This window comes from Colletotrichum graminicola, assembly GCF_000149035.1.
Source record: "Colletotrichum graminicola M1.001 genomic scaffold supercont1.19, whole genome shotgun sequence".
Lineage (NCBI taxonomy): Eukaryota > Fungi > Ascomycota > Sordariomycetes > Glomerellales > Glomerellaceae > Colletotrichum > Colletotrichum graminicola.
In genome coordinates, this window is record NW_007361023.1 from 206,926 (window position 1) to 227,126 (window position 20,201).

The following is a 20,201-nucleotide window of genomic DNA, read 5'->3' on the forward strand; positions in this document are numbered from 1 at the left end:
CGCAGCACGCGCCGCCCGACCTCGACCTGCGCGTCCCGCGTCGCCATCGCGTCGCGGTGCTCGCCCTCCATCCGGGTGACCACGCCCTCCAGCTCCGCCACGTCCCGCACGTACCCCGCCACCGCGCCCTTGAGCCGCTCGATGCTGACCTCGAGCTCGGCGACGCGGCCCCCGCGCTCGTCGAGCGCCGCTCTCGCGCGCCGCAGTTCGCCGTTGAGGTCGTCCATCGCAGCCACCCGCGCGCCCAGCTGCTGCCGCAGCGAGAGCTCGAGCTCGTGGTACTCGTCGATCGAGGCCTCGTCCTCGCGCGCGCGTTTCGCCAGGTCCCGCAGCCGCGTCAGCAGCAGGTCGAGGACCTCGCCGCCGTGCGACGACAGCGGCAGGGTGATCTCGCCGGGAGTCAGGTACTCGAGTTCCAGCCGGGCGGTGCGCAAGGCGGCTGAGAGCGAGGAGATGACCTCGGACGCGTCGGCGCCGGGGAAGCCCAGACCGCAGAGCGACGCGTCGATTTCCTGCAGCGCAGCGGCGCGGTCCGAGGCGGCGCGGAGGAGAGCGGCGATCTGCGACTCCATCGTCGCCAGCGGGTCCGGCGAGCTCTCGAGCGGCGCAACCGTGGACAGCTGTCCGGATAGGCGGTCGGCGAGGGACGAGTAAGACGCGAGGGTGCCCGTGAGCTTGGACATTTCCATCCGCAGCGACGCCACCTCTTCCTCCAGCCGTTCCTTGTCGGGGTCGGGGAAGCAGGCCTGCACGCCGACGTCGGCCAGCGGGCGCACCTCGCTCGTCCTCCTCGTCCTCTTGCGCGAGGACGGTGTCGCTGCTGCAGGGCCGGAGGCGGCGACGGGACTCGTGAGCGGCGGCGTCAGGAACGACGAGCGCACGCGCGAAGGCGTGCTGCAGACCATGTCGGCCATGGTCGCGTCCCCAAAGGCCGTGTCGTCAGCGAACTGCACGCGCCCGCCGCCGCACACGGACTCGGCCTCGACCGTGTCCGTCTCCATGAAGAAGTCGTCGGCGAAGGGGTCCCGCGCCGCGAGAGTCCAGTCGAAGCAGCTCCGGTCCCGTGCGGTGGCGCCGGCAGCGGCGGACCGCTCCGACAGCGCGGCGCGGAGCGTGTCGACCTCGCGCTCGAGAGCCCAGATGCGCTCGGAGTCGAGGATGATGGTGGCGTTCTGCAGCTCGTAGATCTCGGCGTCCTTCTGCCGCAGCTCGTGGCGCAGCCGTTCGACCTCGGCCTGCGCCGCCTTGGCGCCTTGGCGCTTCTCGGCCGCGATGGCGTTCATCTCCTCGCTGAGCCCGTTGCGGCGGATGCGTCGCTGGACGCGGCCCGAGAGTACCTGGCGGAGGGGGAGGAAGTGTACCTCGCCGCTGGTGGGCAGGTCGGTCGTCGTTGCGGCCGTGCGACCGCCGCCGCTTCCTGGGGGGGTACTGCTGCTGCCGGCGGGTGTAGAATGGCGGCGGCGGCGGGAGGTGGACGGCGTGTTCCGGCCGAGGAGCGTGCGGTTCATCATCGGCGTCAGGCCGGTGGTAGATGAGTGACGAGTCGTCGTGCGCGGTGTCGAGACAGACGGCCCCGGGTCTGAGAAGCGAACTTTGCGCTTTGCTGTTGTCTTGCGCGGGGTCTGGGATGTCGAGGGTTGTGATGCTGGGGCTGACGAAGCTGCGGGATTCGCCCCGGGTAAGCTTCGACGCGTGCGCCGTAGCGCAATAGGCAAGTCGTCGTCGGTCATGGTGAGACGGCTGGATGCCTCGAATCAACAGTAGGTTGACTATCCTGACAAGAACAGAGGAAGATGTCAAGCTGAGAAAGTATCTGAGAGTGGTGGCGGGCGGAAGTAGGATGGATATATGCCCTGCTGTATCTGTTGAGAGTAAACACTGATCGATGACAACGACGACGTAAACAGATTCAACGGCTCCCTTGGCTGGGCATGTGTTCCATCCGTCAATGCAAGTAATGTTTGCTTAACCCACGCTTCTCTCTCACCCACTATGTCTATCTCGCGGTATGTGTCCCCCCTCCCCCTCCCCCCTCTTGTACCCCAGGTTGTTGATAAAGGCTATTGTTTACACATTTCCTATCTCGCTCTAGCTCTGCCATCCTCCCCCCCTGCCGGGACTCCGTTTCGGCTCCGCCCGCGCTGGGATCCGTCGACGCGCGTCGACCAATCGTTTCTGTCGCCGGCGCGGTCGTTCTAAACAAACCTCGACCGGGTCCGTGGCCGGTTCTAGCGTGTTTTTGCTGTCCACAGCCGTGTCACCGTGGATGAGCTATCCGTACTGCCTTCGGAAGCATACGGATACAGTATGGCAGTCTGCAGGGATGGACACGCCTCGTCGCGGTCCGAGGCACCCTTGACTTGGAGATGGAGAGGTCGCGATTCTGGACGCGCTCATTGGCCGCGCAGACTGATACAGCGCCCCCCCGAGGTTTTGCGTGTTTCTATCCGTACTTCGTCCATAGCAACCGCCTTCAAGGGTGTTTGGTCAAGGCCTGACAACATTGGAGTCTTGTCTGTGCTGCTGTCATGGACATTCGTGAATCCTACGCTCCCTTGCTTAAAGATGCCCACCTAGCCTCGAGAAACACATTGTTGTTTTCTCGAGTCTTATCCCAGCCGGAATACAAGATCCTATGTACATTCCCAGCCCCCCTGTCGACGCCATCGCCGTTGACCATTGGATGACACGCTGCATCTCGGCCCGCCTCTGCACCTCTGAATCCCTGTCCCTCTCGCTTTTGCGAGTCCCGCCCCTCCACCGCACATCCCACACCTCACACCGCCAAATATTCCCGGTTGGGAATAATAATCCCTCATTCCAGCCAGTCCTCCAACAATCAAATGGTCTGGTGGTGTAGTTGGTTATCACGTCAGTCTAACAGCTCGAGGACATCTCACGATATCTTCACTGCGCACTGAAGGTCTCCGGTTCAAGTCCGGGCTAGATCATCCACATGGGCGATTGGTTTAGTGGTATAATGACCGCTTAGCATGCGGTAGGTCCAGGGTTCGATTCCCTGATCGTCCATCTTTTTGTCCGGGGTTCGCCCTGATGCGGCCGTCTGGGCCCTTGTTCTGTACCAACAGTTCTTGTGCGTAGATGAGGGAGAGTGAGTGAGAATGGTTCATCAGTGGTTGCAAACACTTGTATAATACTTGGTTGCCGAGCAAGACACGTGGGGAGATAATCAGCTATCTACAGACCCTTGGGTGCGCGTGGTATGTATGCATTATGTATTAACCATATTCTTCCATCCCAGTCTAGTCTTCTCTTTATAAAGCACGTATACGTAACGTAGCCTGACAAACAACCCATTAACCATGACAACATGATGTCGATATAACGAGGGTATCATCGCTCTCCATCTCCTCCGCCAAAGCAGAGCAGCTACCGGTTCTGCGCAATCCATTCCGCCACCATGCCGCGGTAGTCCTGCGGCTCGTAGCTCTCAAACAGCTCGGCCCAGACCCCGGTCTTGCGCCGCGTCTCCACGCCCATGTCCCCGAGCAGCATGTCCCAGTACGGCAGCTGATCGAACACCAGGTCCGGGTAGCACCGGCCGTGCCCGTACGGCGCCCGGTACTGCGCCCACCGCTGCAGCAGCGCCGCCTCGTCGAACACGCGCCCGGCCCTGCGGTCCACGTCGAGCGACGGGATCCGGCCCTCGAGGTACGCCAGCGCCCACAGGCACTGCACCTCGAGCCGCATGATGTTGGCGAGGTTGCTGAACGCCCCGAGGAACACGAGTGTCCGGTCGTCCCGCGCCGCGAGCCCGGGCGGCGCGATGCCTCGGTACAGCCGCCACGGCGTGTAGGCGACCTCGGACGACGCCCCCGGGTGGAACGGTCGCGTCTTGGACGACGACGGGTCGAGGAACGGCCCGTCCAGAAGCCGCGGGAAGCGCTTCCCGATGACGCCGTCAGCCCTGGCGTTGGCCTCGTTCCAGCGCGCCGTCTGCTTGGGGGCCCAGCGACGTCGTCGGGATGCCGAGGTCCGAGTGCAGCGACGCCGGCTCGAAGTTGATGGTCGGCTTCGCCGAGAAGCCCGTCGACGCCACCAGCAGGTCGGCGGCGAGCGTCGTTCCGTCGCCGAGGTGGATCGTGTGGTCCGAGAGATGGTCAATATCCTCGCGGTAGATCTGCACCGTGCCGTTGCGGACGTACTCGAAGAAGTCGTCCTCGAAGCTGAGGATGCCCGAGGCGGTACCGTACCTGCGCAACCGTCCGTGTGAGTAACAGGTCCAGATTCTCCTGTAGGGCCAAGCAAACAGGGGGAGGGGGGGGGATGGATGCTCACCAGAATTGGTTCTGCTCGGGCTGCAGCACCTTGGTCTTCTCGTGCGTCTGGTACCCGCAGTCGTTGATGGTGTCGTGCCGGATCAGCTTCCAGAACGTCCGGCTGACGACCCTCCCCACGGCGCTCTCGTGCAGGAACCGCCGCACCCACGAGAGGCCCGACAGGTCCGGGAACAGGCAAGGCGACATGAAGGCGCAGATGCGCCGCGTGACGAGCCGCTCGCGCCAGACCTTGAACGGGCCGAGCTGCGTGAACGCCGTCGCAACCCACACCGGCCCCCGCCCGGACCGCCGGATCACCCACCGGACCTTGTGGCCCGTCGAGGCCGCGAGGTGTACCGCGTCGTACGCCGACTTGCTCCCGCCCAGGACCGCCACCGTCTTGATCTCCGGCGACGCGAACAGGTGCGCCTGCGGCCCCAGGTCGGACGAGTGCACGATCGGCGCCGCGAACGCCTCGGACCCGGCCATGACGGGCACGTGGGGGACGGTGAGCACGCCGGTGGCCACGATGAGGCGCGCGCACGTCACAGTCCTCGCCTCGCCGCCGGCCTCCTCGACGTCGACGCGCCACTCTCCCTCGTCCTCGGGCCGCGTGACGCGCACGACCTTTGTGTTGAGCTGGATCTTGTCCCACACGCCAAAGTGCTTGGCGTACTCGACGAGGTACTCGTGCATCACCGCGCCGGGCACGTGCTGCTTCATCTCGAGGCCGAACCGCTTATAGTCCATCGGGAAGTCGGAAAAGTCCATGGCCGTCACGAGGTTGTTGGTCTTGAGGTTCGGGTAGATCTGCTCCCGGGACCAGACGCCGCCGACCGACGCGCGGCCGTCGACGATGAGCACGTCGGCGGCCGGGTCACGCTGGAGCAGGGTCTTGGCGGCGCAAAGGCCGCTGGGCCCGGCGCCGATGATGAGCGTCTCGACTGTAGGCGCCATGGCACGCGGTTTTCCGGATCGCGATTTCGTAGGGGAGCTCGTTGTTTGGGGTGTGAGAGCGGGAGGGGGGGGGGGGGGGGGGACACACTTCGGATAAGGAGGTGAGGGACAACAGTCAAGTTCAACGGTCTGAGAAAGAGACATGGAGAGATGCCTTTTGTTCTTAAACCCAAAAAGTAGGATGACCGAAACCAGTGGTTGGCTGATACCTAAAACACGACGGCAGACTCTCGGGTTCTCCGGCAGAGTTTGGGACATGCTGAAATCTGCTCCAAAGGGCCATGAGGCCCCTTCATTCCCCCCCAACTCGGAGTGCCGCATCTGATTTCGGTAACCAACATTGCCAACGAGGATTATGCGCTTGGTCGGGGAGGCGCCCGCCGGCGCGCGAGGGCTGAGCATCCGCATTCTGCTCATCGTCTGACGGTTATGTCGGAAGGGGAATAGACCAGGCGACAGGGAAACGAATAAGCCGACCTATCTTGCCCTGAGGCGGTGCTTTGCCATGGCTAGCGCCCAATCATCGGCCGCGAATTGTATACTCAAGCTTTCCTCACGACGCGCCACCAGCAACTACCTAGGCGATTCCGTGGTCCCTCCAGCTAGCCTTAGCGGTCCATCCCACAGGAGACCATGTCAGTCCTGTGTGCGACAGTGGGCGCAGGTGTCAGACAGCGCATGCATGGAGGGCGCATTCCAGACCCTTGGGAGATGTAGGTCTAGCGTCCCACGACTCTGGGTCGTCTGCGGCTGAGGCCAGCGCAGTCGAGCGTGGCGTTCTCGAACGAGTGAGCTTGGAATCTGGGGGGGGGACGCCGACTGCTTCCGCCTCTCGATCCTTGGCGCGGATTCGCATGTTGATGGCCGGCAACTTTTGTCTCAGCCTGCGAGGAGGAGGAGGGTCAAAGTTGGGACGGTTAAAGCGTGTAGCACGGCGGAAACTCGCACGTCCCTCTCCATTCCATTCTATCCGTGTCAGCCGACAATCTATTACTAGATGATAATCACACGAGGGAGAGAGACACAATGGTTGCAAGAGTTTGTTCATGTCAGCTGACGTCTAGTTCGGCAGTGCTGACCGCTCAGGTTTCCCATCTACTCAGCGGCGGACACTTTTCTTCTTAACCCTCTTCTCTGTACGCTAACGTCTGTTCCCCACGCGGTCGCCTACATATGCATGGTTAACGGCAGAGCGTCGTCGTTTTGGGGGCTTAAGGAGACAATGAGACCTGAACGCCACAGAATCCCAAAGAACAGCCGGACGGATTGCCGGCTGGATGTGCTCGAGGGCATTGGCATGTGTTCTGATAACGTGTCGAGCATGCGGCAGTAACCGCTTGCCAGGGACGCGCCACGTGTTGCTTGCTTATTAGTACGTCGGGGAGGTCCTCGGAATATACCGTGTTCGAGACCAGAAGATGTATTCTTGGCCGTCGTCCGTCAGTGAGACCGGGCATGTCAGATAGCCAAAATCGACTTTTTTCAGTGCCTCTCTATCCTACGGTATCATGGCGAAGTGTCAAATCAGTTGTGGCCTTCCCCGTGCATTCATGCTCATCTCAACTGAAACACGTTTTGCGCTTCTTGTGCACTAATTATGTCTTTGCTTACCTAGCAACGTCTCTCACACTCTCTTCTCGTTTTGGCTCTCCTCACAAATCAGCAATGTACGAGCCCTCGGATAACTCCATGACCTTCACCAATTACATTGGCACATTTACCGAAATAATGGTTCCTTCTGATGTTTTTGCGACGTCGGGAAGAGCCGTCTCTTGGCGCCTGTGAATGAGGTCGATATGGGAATATGGAGATTGAAAACATCAAGGAGAACCTCGGAAAGGCTCCAATTGAGACGCTCTCAGTTTGTAAAGCTCTGTATTCGTCCAGAAAATCTCCCAACCCAAGAACGTCTTGAGCAGAAAGACTGGCACCAGTGCTGGGACTTGCTTGACTTGATTTTAGCGATTGAAACACTGTCAAGTCTGATGGAGAATTATACGAACAAGTGGGAAACCATTGGACCAAAGTGACCGAGAGGCCTCTGCATGGCCTGGAACTATCGAGGGCCTGGGTTATTAAAGTTTTGAGACAGGCGCGGGCCGTGATGATGCGTCAAACCAATATTGATACACGTAACAATGCCTTATCAGGTCATCTACAGATGAATGCCGTCTCTTCCACGGTTAAACATTCTCCTAGCAATGCTTACACACCGAAAAAACCTCGAAGAAACTGGGTCGACGCACGTCAGCCTTCGTCCAGTACTCTTTCATTTCAGAAAAAAGTGATGATGGCGCCGGTGATTCGATCTTGCTACCGTAACCGACGTCGCGTATGCCCGCATGTAAGTCGAAACTTCTGACGATTATCAAAATCATCGTCAACATCATCGCGCCTCTCTTCTTCATCCTCTCTATAACGGGCCACTTGCAACTTCGGCATAAAAGGATGTAGTAATGGTAGAAGCTTCTTTGAAACGATCTAGAAACGATATCATGTGAAAAGAGGGGCATTGAGGAGAGTTGCCCCTTGATCTAGCCTATGGTGATATGGCCCTCACTGTTGTCTCAAGTTATCCCAGGTCTAGCATCTATAGCTTTTGAACTTGCTTTTACAAGCTCCCATGCATAATCAGAAAAGTGAAGTATGTTTCATCATTTCTTCACAAGAAATTGTTCATCTGTTGTCACGAGGCACTTCTTCAGGTGGGAAAAGTCACAGAGAAACGGCTGAAATTTCTACGTGAGACTGTAGGGTCTGGTCCGTAGATATACGTGTATCCTCAGGGTAGATCGCGTAAGTGGGATCAGACTATGAGATGTTCCGATTCTAATGAAATCCCACAAGACTGCGCGATGCCGTGCGAAGGCATCGCGGCACACCCGCCTAGGTGGGTTTGACGGTTCTCAGACGCAATACACCTAGAAGTAGCTACATACCAAAACCTCGTTCAGAACGATTAGAACTAACCATGAGATGTCGCTTTGAAACAAGCAAAAGCAAGGGATACAAGAGAAATAGTCGTGCGACGCCGCATATGGTTGTCGTCGTCAAAGCTGGTCCAGCTCATCCTCCTTTTGTTAAGTAGAAATATTTATATAAGACAGCGGGCTCCGATTGGCCGGTTGACCAGCCGGCCCAGCGCCTGCCTCCTTCGGTTTTATTGCCCTCTTATAGTTCTTCTTTTCTGTCCTCTCCATCAACAACTATACTACCTATATGTCCGCGATACTCTCGTTTTCCCCCTGTCTTCATGTGCGCTGGCGCTATCTTCCCACGGCGGCTTGTCTAACAGGATACTGACGTTTAGATAGATGCCTTCCCACAAGAAAGAACTTAAGCGCGCCCGCACCGCTACGGCGCGCGCTGCCGCGCATAAGAATCGCGCCGAAGCGCGCGGGGGTGATGGGGTAGTCGGCAGCACTCAGGATCCCCCCGAGGACGACGACGACTACCTTCATGTAGTTAAGGTGCGGGCCAAGACCCCCGAGCCTGTCCACAAGAAAGACTTCGAGTGCCTAAGGTGCGTCTTGAGCGCACTTCATGGACATTCTTCTGGGTGGTGCGTGCCGGCGACAGGCCGGTCCAAGAAGTGCCGTCGATGCGCGGATGGCAGGACCCCTTGCGTCCTGATCCGCGAGGGCAGCGAGCTCCGTCGTCTAGCCGGAGAGTTCCTGGCCGCAAAGAGGGGCAATGTGGCTTACAGCGTGAGTTTCTACACGGACCTTGATTATACTTCGTTATTGACTTTCGTCTAGCGCCTCAGCCGAGCAACTAACGCCTTACGGAGCCGTGTTGCATTCGAGGGCACCCTTGTCGCTGGGGACCCTCGGATCAGTACGCAGAAGTGCGACGAGGTAGATGCGGGAGGACCACCCTCACAGCAACCTTCGGGTTGGCCTGGTGACATCGCGCCGAACCAAACTGTTGACGCGGCATCGTTGGGTGGTTCCGCCTCCAGCAGGACCGTTGCTGTTGCGAACGAGAATCAGATAAACGCTCTTCGGGCCGCAATCGACGGCCTCGTTGTCAGCTCGCTCCCTGAGGCGCAGCTGGCGGCGCACCGAATCTTGATGGATCAGTACGTGGCGCTTCTGACGGGTAGAGAGCGCTGGTTTTAACCCCGAAAATGCGAGAGATTGATTGCATTGACTGCCCTAAGGGGTGCGGGTTGCTTTTGGCCACGAGCTAGAGCACACGACAGGAGAAGAAATAAAGTAAAAGATTTTAACTCAACGAGAACACAGTAGAGACGTATAGCGCATATATATAGCTCGGTAGTGGAGGGCACAAAAGATTATAAGCTCGCGACAAGGCCGGAGAAACGAACCTTGGTTCATGAGGTCTCGTGAGTCTCAGCGCCAAGCTCCCATCTCTGGCAACACCTCATTCTCCTACCGGCCCCCTCCAGCCCAATGACCGCCATTCCAGCCATGGGGTTCACAACATCGTTGACATCGTTCAGAATAATGCTGACTTCGCTAGTTACGTACTTGGCTGTGTCTCTGAGCGAATCCTACAAGACGCGAGAACATGTTACTTGACATTGAGCTGTTGCTTTCCACATAATCAACGCGATCTTGTTAAACTTGTTCGGCTCCGAGTCTGGCCATACGTGAATAGCCAAGGAGTGTCGGATCTGCCGGAGCCGATAGATCGGTACCGACAGTCGCCTCCGAAATCCGGAGCCGAAGGCCCCGCAGCCCATTGATCGGGTTCAACCCATCAGTAGGTGCGCAAGTGGATGACACGATGTGTATCACGGGACGTGGCATCGGCATATCAGCTTTATCCTGATTTAATCCTTGAGAAATAGCCTGGGTTGGCTTTTGTGGCCCACCTGCAACCTGCACTGACGCCCATCGAGGATCTCCTTGACAAAGGTATATAACCGTCAAGGGTCTGACACGATTGCACTCTTGGCCCATCGACTCGAACGAGGAGCATATAGAACGAACTCCATTATTTTCAAACTTTCCTCGATACAATGTCCTCGACCCGAATCGCGCTTGCCGGTGCGACAGGCCACCTCGGAGTTCCCCTGCTCCAAGCTCTGCTTGACGCAAACTTCTTAGTCACTGTCCTTTCACGCAAGGGCGGCAGCAACGCTGCCAAGCTGGCGGTTCATCCCAATCTAGACGTACAGAAAGTAGATTTTCGGTCCATGGAGTCCCTCCGTCCGGCTCTTGTGGGTGTGGAGCTGGCGAAAGGTGCGCTCGCAGACGTTGATGGTGCGATGCTCGGCCTCTGCATTTGCGGTGCCACGAGCAGTGACTACGGGTGCGACTTTTCTGATCGCCTGGACAATGAGCTGCTGGGTATCGAGAAAATGGACGAGAAAAAGTTGAGGGCCTTGATTGCAAGTTTCCTAGGATAGCTCCAAACTGATAGGGGCAGATGGCTAGGTGGAAGGTCTCCTCGCTGCTATCCAGACAGGAACCGCACAGCCAATCTTCGGAGCGTAATTCGAGCACCTGTTGACTGCTCTTCAAAAGTAAAAGGACTACCGTGACAAAGCGACCTATATGTTCGGTTGTTCTTGAGTTTCGGGGGGTATTGGGCGTGCTGCTGTTAATTGACCAAAAGGTTTGCTCCTGTTCCGACTGTATCCAACTCTTCCTTTCTAAACTGGAATGGAGTAAAAAAAAGGGGAAAAGAAAAGAAGAGAAAAAATAAGAAAAGAAAAGGACCACTGATAGTCTCAATATCATACTATATGGCATTTTGAGTGACCGTTATCCGTATTTCAACACCTGAATGGGTTGCTAGGCGAAAGGACACTTGGTCTGGTTGTGTCCACCCAACGTTCTGACCAATGATCTGCTTCGACTTTGAAGTTGCGGAATACCAAAGTCGCATCACACATTTTGGATTAGAAATCATAGCCCACCACCTCTCATTTTGAGTACAACCACCGGCCGTTCCGGAGACCGAGGTTACAACTCGCGTGTATCAGGCAGCCCTCTATCAAACAACTCGATGCGAAGCAACAGAAAACAGTACTCCAGCTGTGATGGCTGCCGCCGTTCACGCGTTGCATGCAATGCCTCCCAGCTTGGCTACCACCCTGGTAATTTGAGTTGGAAGGGCAGTTGTGCAAGAAGCGCCAGACTCAAGCAACCATGCAGTTCCCAGGTGATGGCTCGTCCAGCGGAGGAACAAGACACGAAAAATGCATATGGCTAACGATACGTAGTGGATCAGCAGTGCAAAGAGGAATCACGCTGCACAGCCACCGACGTGTCGACCTTAGACACCCATCGCGACTGAGACCGAAAGCCCAAAGGATCTTGACATTGCCGACCAAGGCCAACTTGATTTACTTCTAACGCTGTGGTCCAATTCTTTTGTGATGCAGAGTCTCGAACCCGTGCTCGACCTTGCAATTGGGACTGGTAGCTGCCCATTAGTGTAACATTCGTATGACCTACCATCCAGGCCGAAGCGAGACGCTGACAGCGACAGTACCAACTCCGGCAGCACTGATATGCCTCTGGGCATTGGGATTTTCAGCGCCGTTGATGCCAATACGACCAAGGCGGCGGAGGATCACGAGTCAAACCGTGAGTGCGAGAAGGATTCCGAGGCCGCCGCGAAAAGAAACGAGAGTGTGAAACGATCCTTACTCCTGGCGGCCAAGGCGTTCACGGCCCGGTGGCTTCCACTCATACTGAGCCAGACCAACTACCCGACAGATGACGTCGAAGAAGTCACCCGGAAATCATGGCGTGCTGCCAGAAACGACATGCTCAAAGTCATGAATAGGGTTTCTTATCAGTCCGTCTTGACGCTGTTTATGTTCTCGCAGACCCCGATACCACTTGGCATCTCGGAGGACGAGGAAGAGGACGGCGTAAGTGGGTTAGTCTGTCTCCATACCACTCTTTTGCAAGTGCAGAGGCTCCGAGAGCGGCACGATGGTCGACAGTTTCGCGGGTCAGGGGTAGAGACTTGGGTCAACGCAATCGCAGGCCCTAGCTCTGACCCCAGCTCCACCCAGAGTTACCTGCAGCTCGAAAGCAGGATATACTGGGCGGCCGTGGGTTGGGACACTTCGACATCTTTGGCGTACAACGTGAGGGCTTCCCTGACCTCCGGGCTGAAAGGCGCATGCTTGGAGCCGGTGTGGCTCCTAGTCAGGGCGTTCCTCGTGGGATCGTTTCATCCGCAGACCGAGACGTGGCGAACAAAGGGGTTCAAAGTGACGGACGAAGCCGCTCGGAAGATCTTCTCCGGCGCAGCTGTCGGCTCCATGTACGTCTGGAAGAACATTACGTCGCTGAAAGAGGCGTTGAGAGAGGGGGTCGACGAGGACAGCCTTATTCTTACGTGGAAGAGCCTTCTGGACGCGATTGACGTTTATCGAACCTCGATCTGCACACTAGTAAACACCTGCGAGAGACAGCTTCACTACTTGGACCAGGAACGGCGCTTGTGCTGGTTTGAAGTCAGTCTGCAGTACCACTTGGGCATTCTGACCATGGCAGATGCATTCAGAGCGGCTCGTCGGTCTGATCTGCTGGCGCAAGTTCTTGACCTGAGCCAGGACACGGAGAAAGATATCTTCAACGTCCTACGGTATGGCACTGACAGCACATACACGATACGTCGTCCAAGAGAGACAGCACCCGCGACGGGATTAGCTGAAACTACGGATGCACCTCAGTGAACAGCCACGGCAAAATCTCTGATAACCATTTACCCCTTAATGTCCAGGGTAAGTGATTTATTGGCGTTGACAAAGAGAGTCATAGACTTTAAATATGCACAAGGCACTATCAACGATGAGGTGTACTCCTGCCTGAATTCGGTCTTGATCAAGGCTCTTAGTCGACTTCCTCAATATCGCCGACGCGATACGCTCTATGGGAAAATTCCTTAGATATATGGAGATTACTATAGCTGAACAATATCAGCACATACTTTCTCGTGCTGATGCCCTTCATGTTCTAGCTATCGCTAGCAACATGAGAATTGCCGGCTTAATCAAGATGGTAAGTCCCCACCGCGATGCCTAACCTCGTTAACATTATCAGTTAACATGAAGAAATCTTGGGCTCGGTGTTCATTACACTAGAAGCGATGGACCAGGTTCGGCTGAAACTTTGACCATGGCTCATGGGCGAGGCTCGACTTTCAATAGTTGCTCTTGGGACAGGACGGCGAGCATACCATGCCGTATATGAAGTATAACACGTGCGCACTTTGCACTTTTTCGCCAACAATTCTTTTGAAACCATGCCAACGATGCAATTGGGTATATCTGCGCCGCCTCGCGGTAACTCTGCTTTAAAACACAAAACAAAACTCTTCATTCTCTAGATCCGTCAGATTGTCAAACGCCCTCGCGCCGACGTCGTCCGGTACGTTCTCCTCGCCAGACGCAGCCATCTCGTGGCCGTTCTCACCCGTCTTGCTCGCGGCCTGGTCCTGCTTCATCTTCTCGGCCTCGGCGGCGGAGAACAGGCTGGTGTCGACGATGACGGCGCTCTTGCCCATGGCGACGCGGCGCTTGCTGTGCGAGCGGTTGAGGAAGGCGAGGTACAGGCTCGTCGCGATGACCAGGACGACGATGACACAGTAGAGGGCGAGGTTGGAGGTCAGGCCGCGGGCATATCTGGGTGACTCGGAGGGCTTGTACAGGAGCGGGCCGACGACGTTGCCAACGGACTGGCCGACGAAGAGGAACGCGGATGTGCACTTCCGCTTGGTATCACCGGCCGTGTTGGCGGCGGACCAGCTGTAGATAAGAGGGGCTGGGGATGACATGTTAGTCGGGAGGTTTCCCTGGCGGAGGAGGCGAGAAGGGAGAAAGGGCTTACTGATGCCGGGGTAGACGGAGATGAGGTAATATCCGATTAAACGTGCGGCTTTCTGGCCGGTGGTAGGGAGAACCATCAACATGACGCAGCCGATGATGGGGGGAACACAGAGTCCGGCAATGACGGGGCCCTTCTTGTGGATCTTGGTCGCAATCCAGGAACCCCCGACGGTGGAAACGAGTTGTACAAAGCCAAAGGGGATGTTGAAGAGGATGGTCTGGAAGGAGTCGAAGCCAAAGGACTTGACGATCAAAGGACCAAAGGTGGAAATGCCTCCGGAGGGGATGCTGCGGCAGTGTCAGCACACACGGGCAGCGACAGGTTACAGGGACGACGGTGAAGACTTACGAGATGGAAAAGACCAGGAAGAACCAGCACCAGGTCTTCAGATCCAGCAGGCTTTCCTTCAGGTGATCCCACCGCCATTCGCGTGACATGACACCCTGCTGGTTCATGCGGAGACGCTCAATGGCGATGAGCTTGTCGTGATCCTTAAGGAACTTTGCCTCGACAGGGGAGTCAGGCATGAAGAGAAACATGACGATGGAGAAGACGACCGTGATGATGCCGAAGAACATGAAGATGATCTACTTGATGTCAGAGGGAAGTTCAGCAGGATCATGGGGGGGGGGGGGAGGGAAGACGTACCTGGTACTCCTTGAGGGGCGACGAGATGTGGCCGAGACCATACGTGATGAGACTACCAAACTGCGGGATATCAGAGATGGGTTGGGGGGAGCAGCCAGCTTGCGAGGTGATAATACACACCATGTTGGTAAAGCCGTTCATGGCATACCAGTAGCTGATTCTCAGCGTCTGTTCGCGTCGGCGCCACCACATCTGGGTGATGGCGACAAACGACGGCGCCACGCTCGCCTCGAAGGCGCCGAGGAAGAACCTGGCGGCCATCAGACCGCCAAAGTTGTGGGCGGCGGCCATGCAGGACAGGGTGACGCCCCAGAAGGCGACCATGCAGCTGGTGAACTTGCCGATGGGCAGCTTCACCAGCAGCCAGGCGAGCGGGAACTGCATGACGAGCTGGGCGAGGTAGACGACGGAGCCCAGCCAGCTGTACTGGTCGCCGACGAGGTTCGTGTCCTTGATGAGGCCGAAGACGGAGGCGTAGGCGAGGGTGGACTTGTCGATGCCCTGGAGGAAGTAGACGAAGAGCATCAGGGGCAGGATGACCATGTCGATGCGGCGCAGGACGCGGGCGTTGTCGGCGGGCGTGACGACGACGCGGTCCTCGGGAGAGGCGTCCGCCTTGCCCAGGAGCTCGGCGGCGGCATCGCGGCGGTGGGCCGGCTGCACGGGAGCGTGCTCGACCTGGTCGACGGGCGTCTTGCTGGTATCCTCGGTGGTGGCCATGGTGACTCTTTGTGTTTCGTCGTAACCCTCTGACCAGACACACACGGATTCTTTGTATTGAGAGGTAGGCAGGCTGGCTCAGGTGGAATCGAAACACAGTCGATAAGGGACCAGCAAGAACGGGAGAAGTGGGAAGAGCAGTCGAGATATGGGCGCCATCAGCCCGGGAACATATCGGCTGACAGCCTGGGTGCGACTCGGTTGCCGAGAACAAGTGACGAGGGGTGGATCATGACATTGTTCATCATTGGTGTGTATCATTCATGTGTATCTCAAAGTATCAAGCCGGGACTAGGGGGAGGGGGTGCAAGTGATTGACAGGGGGGACGGTTGGCCAAGACCATGGCAGCGGTGTCAACAGAGCCTCTATATGATTTTTCCAAAAAAGGGCTCGTTATCTTTACCCGATTGGTTCAGTAAATGTGCAAGGGGTCCAAATGACGGACCTTGTCTGACGAAGTCGACTTCACGTCTTGACTATCGCTACATGTAGTACCGGGCTACCAAGCAAGTAATTCCTCACGATTGGTAACAAGCCGCCGTCTGGTGTTGACGGCCAGGGGTCGGTCAGACCAGAAAGGACTTCACGCGGCACGTTGTTCGTCCCAATCAGTTGGCGACAAGCTGAGGAACGGGCTCAACTTGACTCGTTCCGTATGCGCGGAACGCCAGCCCACAACAACATGGAGTCCTTCACCAATAAGAAGGAGCATCACGAGTGTGGCCCGGGTCAGCATTGACGATTCGTAATCCGAACTCTTTTGAGGAGTTGGGGTCCGGAAAAGAAGCTAATATGTCCCCCACATGGAAAACCGACTTCTCCGCGCGGGGAACTTTGGGGATTTACCTTCTTTCGTGGAGGAGGGAAAAGGAGGAGAAGGGCGGCGAAGGGCCGCGGAGAGGACCGGCGCAATGGACAGGCTGCCCCAGACGACCCCCAGACATTGAAAGGGAGAAGTGGAGGAAGATGCAGAGGAGAGCTGTCTTGGTTGGACAGGAGGATCATGGATGAGACGACCATGGCGCGGACGGAGCTGTTAGCATCGGAAGATGGCCGATATCGTGACGAGCCCACCGAGACGACATGATGTTCTTGAACCCACTCCGGCTCTCATTGGCTGTGGTCCGTAAGTTGCCGACCTTCATGGCCAAGCCGGCGGGGGAGATGCGGAGATGAAGGGCCACGTGATGATCTAAAGCATGATGAGAGAAACATTGTGCTCCCCGCACGGCATACGGCGGCATCTAACCGCATTTGGGTCGGCTTATGATACGATCCTACAGTAAACACTCCACAACGGCTAGGACAAGTCCCCTACCGACGAGTCAGGGACCCGATACTCATTGGTCATGGTCTCCATCCGTGAAAGCAGCCGTGCAAACTTCCCCGTCCTCAGCCTCTCATCAGTCTGGGGATATGTGGATATCCGGATGGCTTCGCTGTGGGGGACGTCTCCTCTCCAATGGGCGGCATCTCGTGAAAGGGACGCGTCTTTAGTTCATCACACTTTGCATGAGCTTCGGCCAAACACGAGCTGCCAAGTCAGGTTCACGATGCCAGAGGGCCGATGCCGCCGCTCTGCGGCAGTGCGCTTTGTACGAGAGAAGGCGACTTTGGGTGAGGCCTCGGAAACTTTGAGCTTTTACTGGATCTCCCAGCATCCGGCTCCCCTCATCCTGTCTATGTAGTATATGCATGCAAAGTCCAACATCCTTCCTCAACCCCACCTGCTTTGTGTTTTGCTCACATCCGCTCGGCAATAAGAACGGTCTGCTTGCCTGGATACATACGTCCTTTCGTTCTGTCTTGTGCTTTTTTTCCCCTCTCCTATTCACGAATCTGGAGTCCGGATAGTCCCAACAAGAGACCCAGATATCACTTGCCCAAGATGCTTCTCCAAAACGAGAGAATCCCTACAAAGTACGCACCCAAAGGGGCAAAGGGGGCGGCTTCAAATGCCTCGATCCAGCTGCAGTCATCCGAGGGTCAGACTGAGCCCTTCACCTTCACATTCGAAGTCGTGAGGTCAACCGTCTTCCGCACCACCGTCACCTCCAAGTCCCGCCCCTTGCCCCCCTTCCCGAGCGCACACAAGCCCAGCCCCGGCTCGGCGCCCAAGGATGTCGATGTCAAGACGTCGGAGGGCACACAAACCTTCACCACCTCGGCCGCAAAGGCCGTCGTCGAATGGACCGGTGACACGCCCATCGTCTCCCTCTACGCCGGCCAGGATGCCGCGGGGAAACCCATCCACGCGGACCTGCCGTTCCGCTCGTACGCCGCCGACGGCCCCGGCATCGCCCACTACTCGGTGTACAAGAAGGGCACGCTACACGTCGGCCTCGGCGAGAAGGCGGCGCCCATGGACCTGAGCGGCCGCGGCTTCATCATCTCGGCCAGTGACACCTTTGGGTACGACGCCTACCGCACGGATCCGCTGTACAAGCACATCCCGCTCCTCATCAACGTCACGCCCGAGGGCGCCGTCGGAATCTTCTCCACGGCGCACTCGCGTTCGACTTGGTCCATCGGCTCTGAGCTCGACGGCATGTGGGGTGCCTACAAGGTGCACCGCCAGTCCCACGGCGGCCTCGAGGAGTATCTCATCGTCGGCAAGACCGTCGCCGAGGTCGTGCACTCGTACGCCGAGCTTGTCGGCTTCCCGCTGCGCGTGCCGAGGTACATGATGGGCTACATCGGCGGCGGCATGAAGTACAGCGCCATGGACTCCCCGCGCGCCCACGACGCCATCATGGGCTGGGTCAAGCAGTGTGAGAAGCACGATATCCCCTTCTCGGCCTTCCAGATGAGCTCCGGCTACACCGTCGCCGAGACGGAGCCCAAGACCCGTAACGTCTTTACCTGGAACTACCACCGCTTCCCGGACCCGCGCGCCTTCACCCGCGAGGCCCACTCCCACGGCCTCCGCCTGTTAGCCAACGTCAAGCCGTACGTGCTCGCCACCCACCCCGAGTACAAGAAGCTGTCCGCCGCCGGCGCCTTCTTCAAGGACCCCAACACGGGCAAGACGGCCGTGACGAGGCTCTGGAGCGCCGGCGGAGGCGAGAGCGGCGAGGGGAGCCATCTCGACTTCACCAGCAACGCGGGCTACCAGTGGTGGTATGACGGCGTCGTCGGGCTCAAGAAGGTCGGCATCGACGTCATGTGGAACGACAACAACGAGTACACCGTCCCCGACGACGAGTGGCAGTGCGCCCTCGAGAAGACGGACCTGGTACCGATCCCCGAGGGCCTCAGCCGCAAGGACGTCGGCATCTGGGGTCGCGCCATCCACACCGAGCTCATGGGCAAGGCCTCCCACGATGCCACCATCGAGGGCAAGCCCGAGGAGCGCCCCTTTGTCCTGACGCGCAGTGCCACGGCCGGCACCATGAGGTACTGCGGTGCCTCGTGGAGTGGCGACAACGTCACCGCCTGGGAGTCCATGAGAGGCGGCAACTCCCTGGCCCTGAACGCCAGTTTCTCTCTTCTCCACGTAAGTCCCGGCAACACCTCTTCCTGTCCCTCATGATCATGCCACTAACACGCAGCAGTGCTACGGACATGACATTGGAGGCTTCGAAGGGCCCCAGCCCACCCCGGAGCACCTCGTCCGCTGGATCCAGCTGGGCGTGCACTCGCCGCGCTTCGCCATCAACTGCTTCAAGACCAGCGAGGAGGACAACCTCATCGGCGGCGTCATCGAGCCGTGGATGTACCCGACGGCGACGCCCATCATCCGCGCCACCATCAAGCGCCGCTACGAGCTGGTACCCTACACCTACTCCCAGAACCTGCGCGCCCACCACACCGCCGTGCCGCCGCAGCGCTGGACCGGATGGGGCTACGAGTCCGACCCGGAGGTGTGGACCAAGGAGATCAAGAACGGCGACACGCAGTACTGGTTCGGCGACGCCTTCGTCATCGGCGGCGTGTACGAGCCGGGCGTCGACACGGCCAAGGTCTACCTCCCCAAGAAGGGCGACGGCAGCGACTACGGCTTCCTCAACACCAACGCCCCCTACGAGCACTTCGAAGCCGGCAAGTGGCAAACCGTGCTCTCGCCCTGGTACACCTCCATCCCCATCATCGCGCGCGTCGGCGCCGCCGTGCCGGTCGGAAAGCCCCTCGATACGACCTCCCGCAAGGAGGACGATCCGGAGTTCCCGAACCAGGCCAAGGACGACTGGCGTGGCGTCGAGATCTTCCCGCCGCCCGCGCTGCGCGGCGCCGCCGCCAAGGGCGTCCAGACAGAGCCCGCGGCCGACGACGACGTCAAGGGCGTCGTGTTCGAGGACGCCTGGTACGAGGACGACGGCATCAGCCGCGAGGTGGCGGCCGAGTTCAAGTTCACGATCCGCTACGAGATCGTCGACGACGCCATCTCCGTCGACGTGAAGGCGGCCGTCACGGAGGGATCCAAGGAGGGCTGGAGCCCGCTCTGGCTCGACAAAGGCATCGACGTGTTGTTGCCGGTGGGCGAGGAGAGGCGTGTCATCTCCAAGGCGGGAGAGGCTACCGAGAAGGCTTTGGATGCGAGGGGACGCAGGACGTGGAACGTCCCCGTTTCCCTATAGCTACAAAAACATCTTGTAATATTGTAACACACCAAAGTTGGACTATGTATGAAATGAGACAAGTGTCATGACAGCACAACTATGTTCTCCGCCGTCTCCACGTGTTTAAAGATGAGACACGTTGACCAACCTCGCGGTGATGGCGTCAAGGAGCTTACACTACACCTTTCCCAGCTTGACATAGCACGACGTCGGC

The 20,201-nt window shown here is 58.0% G+C and overlaps 6 protein-coding genes and 2 non-coding genes across 8 annotated transcripts; 6 read left to right on the forward strand and 2 right to left on the reverse strand.

The window, feature by feature from the left end:
• The first annotated feature begins 2,845 nt into the window (after positions 1-2,845).
• Positions 2,846-2,951, forward strand: GLRG_13136. Its single transcript has one exon. It is a non-coding gene; the product is annotated as a tRNA-Val (tRNA).
• A 7-nt stretch (positions 2,952-2,958) lies between these two features.
• Positions 2,959-3,030, forward strand: GLRG_13137. Its single transcript has one exon. It is a non-coding gene; the product is annotated as a tRNA-Ala (tRNA).
• A 360-nt stretch (positions 3,031-3,390) lies between these two features.
• GLRG_05534 (cofactor FMO1 FAD enzyme) lies at positions 3,391-5,237 on the reverse strand (the record flags this gene model as incomplete). The annotated part of the gene is made up of 3 exons (XM_008096219.1): positions 3,391-3,928; positions 3,978-4,214; positions 4,300-5,237. The coding sequence occupies 3 exons, from the start codon at positions 5,235-5,237 to the stop codon at positions 3,391-3,393; spliced, it is 1,713 nt and encodes a 570-aa protein (XP_008094410.1).
• Positions 5,238-8,551: 3,314 nt separating this feature from the next.
• On the forward strand, positions 8,552-9,358 carry GLRG_05535 (uncharacterized protein; the record flags this gene model as incomplete). The annotated part of the gene is made up of 3 exons (XM_008096220.1): positions 8,552-8,760; positions 8,854-8,944; positions 8,996-9,358. The coding sequence occupies 3 exons, from the start codon at positions 8,552-8,554 to the stop codon at positions 9,356-9,358; spliced, it is 663 nt and encodes a 220-aa protein (XP_008094411.1).
• An 866-nt stretch (positions 9,359-10,224) lies between these two features.
• On the forward strand, positions 10,225-10,614 carry GLRG_05536 (uncharacterized protein; the record flags this gene model as incomplete). The annotated part of the gene is made up of 1 exon (XM_008096221.1): positions 10,225-10,614. The coding sequence occupies one exon, from the start codon at positions 10,225-10,227 to the stop codon at positions 10,612-10,614; it is 390 nt and encodes a 129-aa protein (XP_008094412.1).
• A 1,110-nt stretch (positions 10,615-11,724) lies between these two features.
• Positions 11,725-12,906, forward strand: GLRG_05537 (uncharacterized protein; the record flags this gene model as incomplete). Its single annotated transcript, XM_008096222.1, has 2 exons — positions 11,725-12,090; positions 12,166-12,906. 2 exons carry the CDS (start codon positions 11,725-11,727, stop codon positions 12,904-12,906), a joined length of 1,107 nt encoding a protein of 368 aa, XP_008094413.1.
• Positions 12,907-13,526: 620 nt separating this feature from the next.
• GLRG_05538 (major facilitator superfamily transporter) lies at positions 13,527-15,427 on the reverse strand (the record flags this gene model as incomplete). The annotated part of the gene is made up of 5 exons (XM_008096223.1): positions 13,527-13,993; positions 14,060-14,346; positions 14,408-14,646; positions 14,708-14,767; positions 14,828-15,427. The coding sequence occupies 5 exons, from the start codon at positions 15,425-15,427 to the stop codon at positions 13,527-13,529; spliced, it is 1,653 nt and encodes a 550-aa protein (XP_008094414.1).
• Positions 15,428-17,316: 1,889 nt separating this feature from the next.
• GLRG_05539 (glycosyl hydrolase family 31) lies at positions 17,317-20,005 on the forward strand (the record flags this gene model as incomplete). Its single annotated transcript, XM_008096224.1, has 2 exons — positions 17,317-18,924; positions 18,983-20,005. 2 exons carry the CDS (start codon positions 17,317-17,319, stop codon positions 20,003-20,005), a joined length of 2,631 nt encoding a protein of 876 aa, XP_008094415.1.
• Positions 20,006-20,201: the final 196 nt, after the last annotated feature.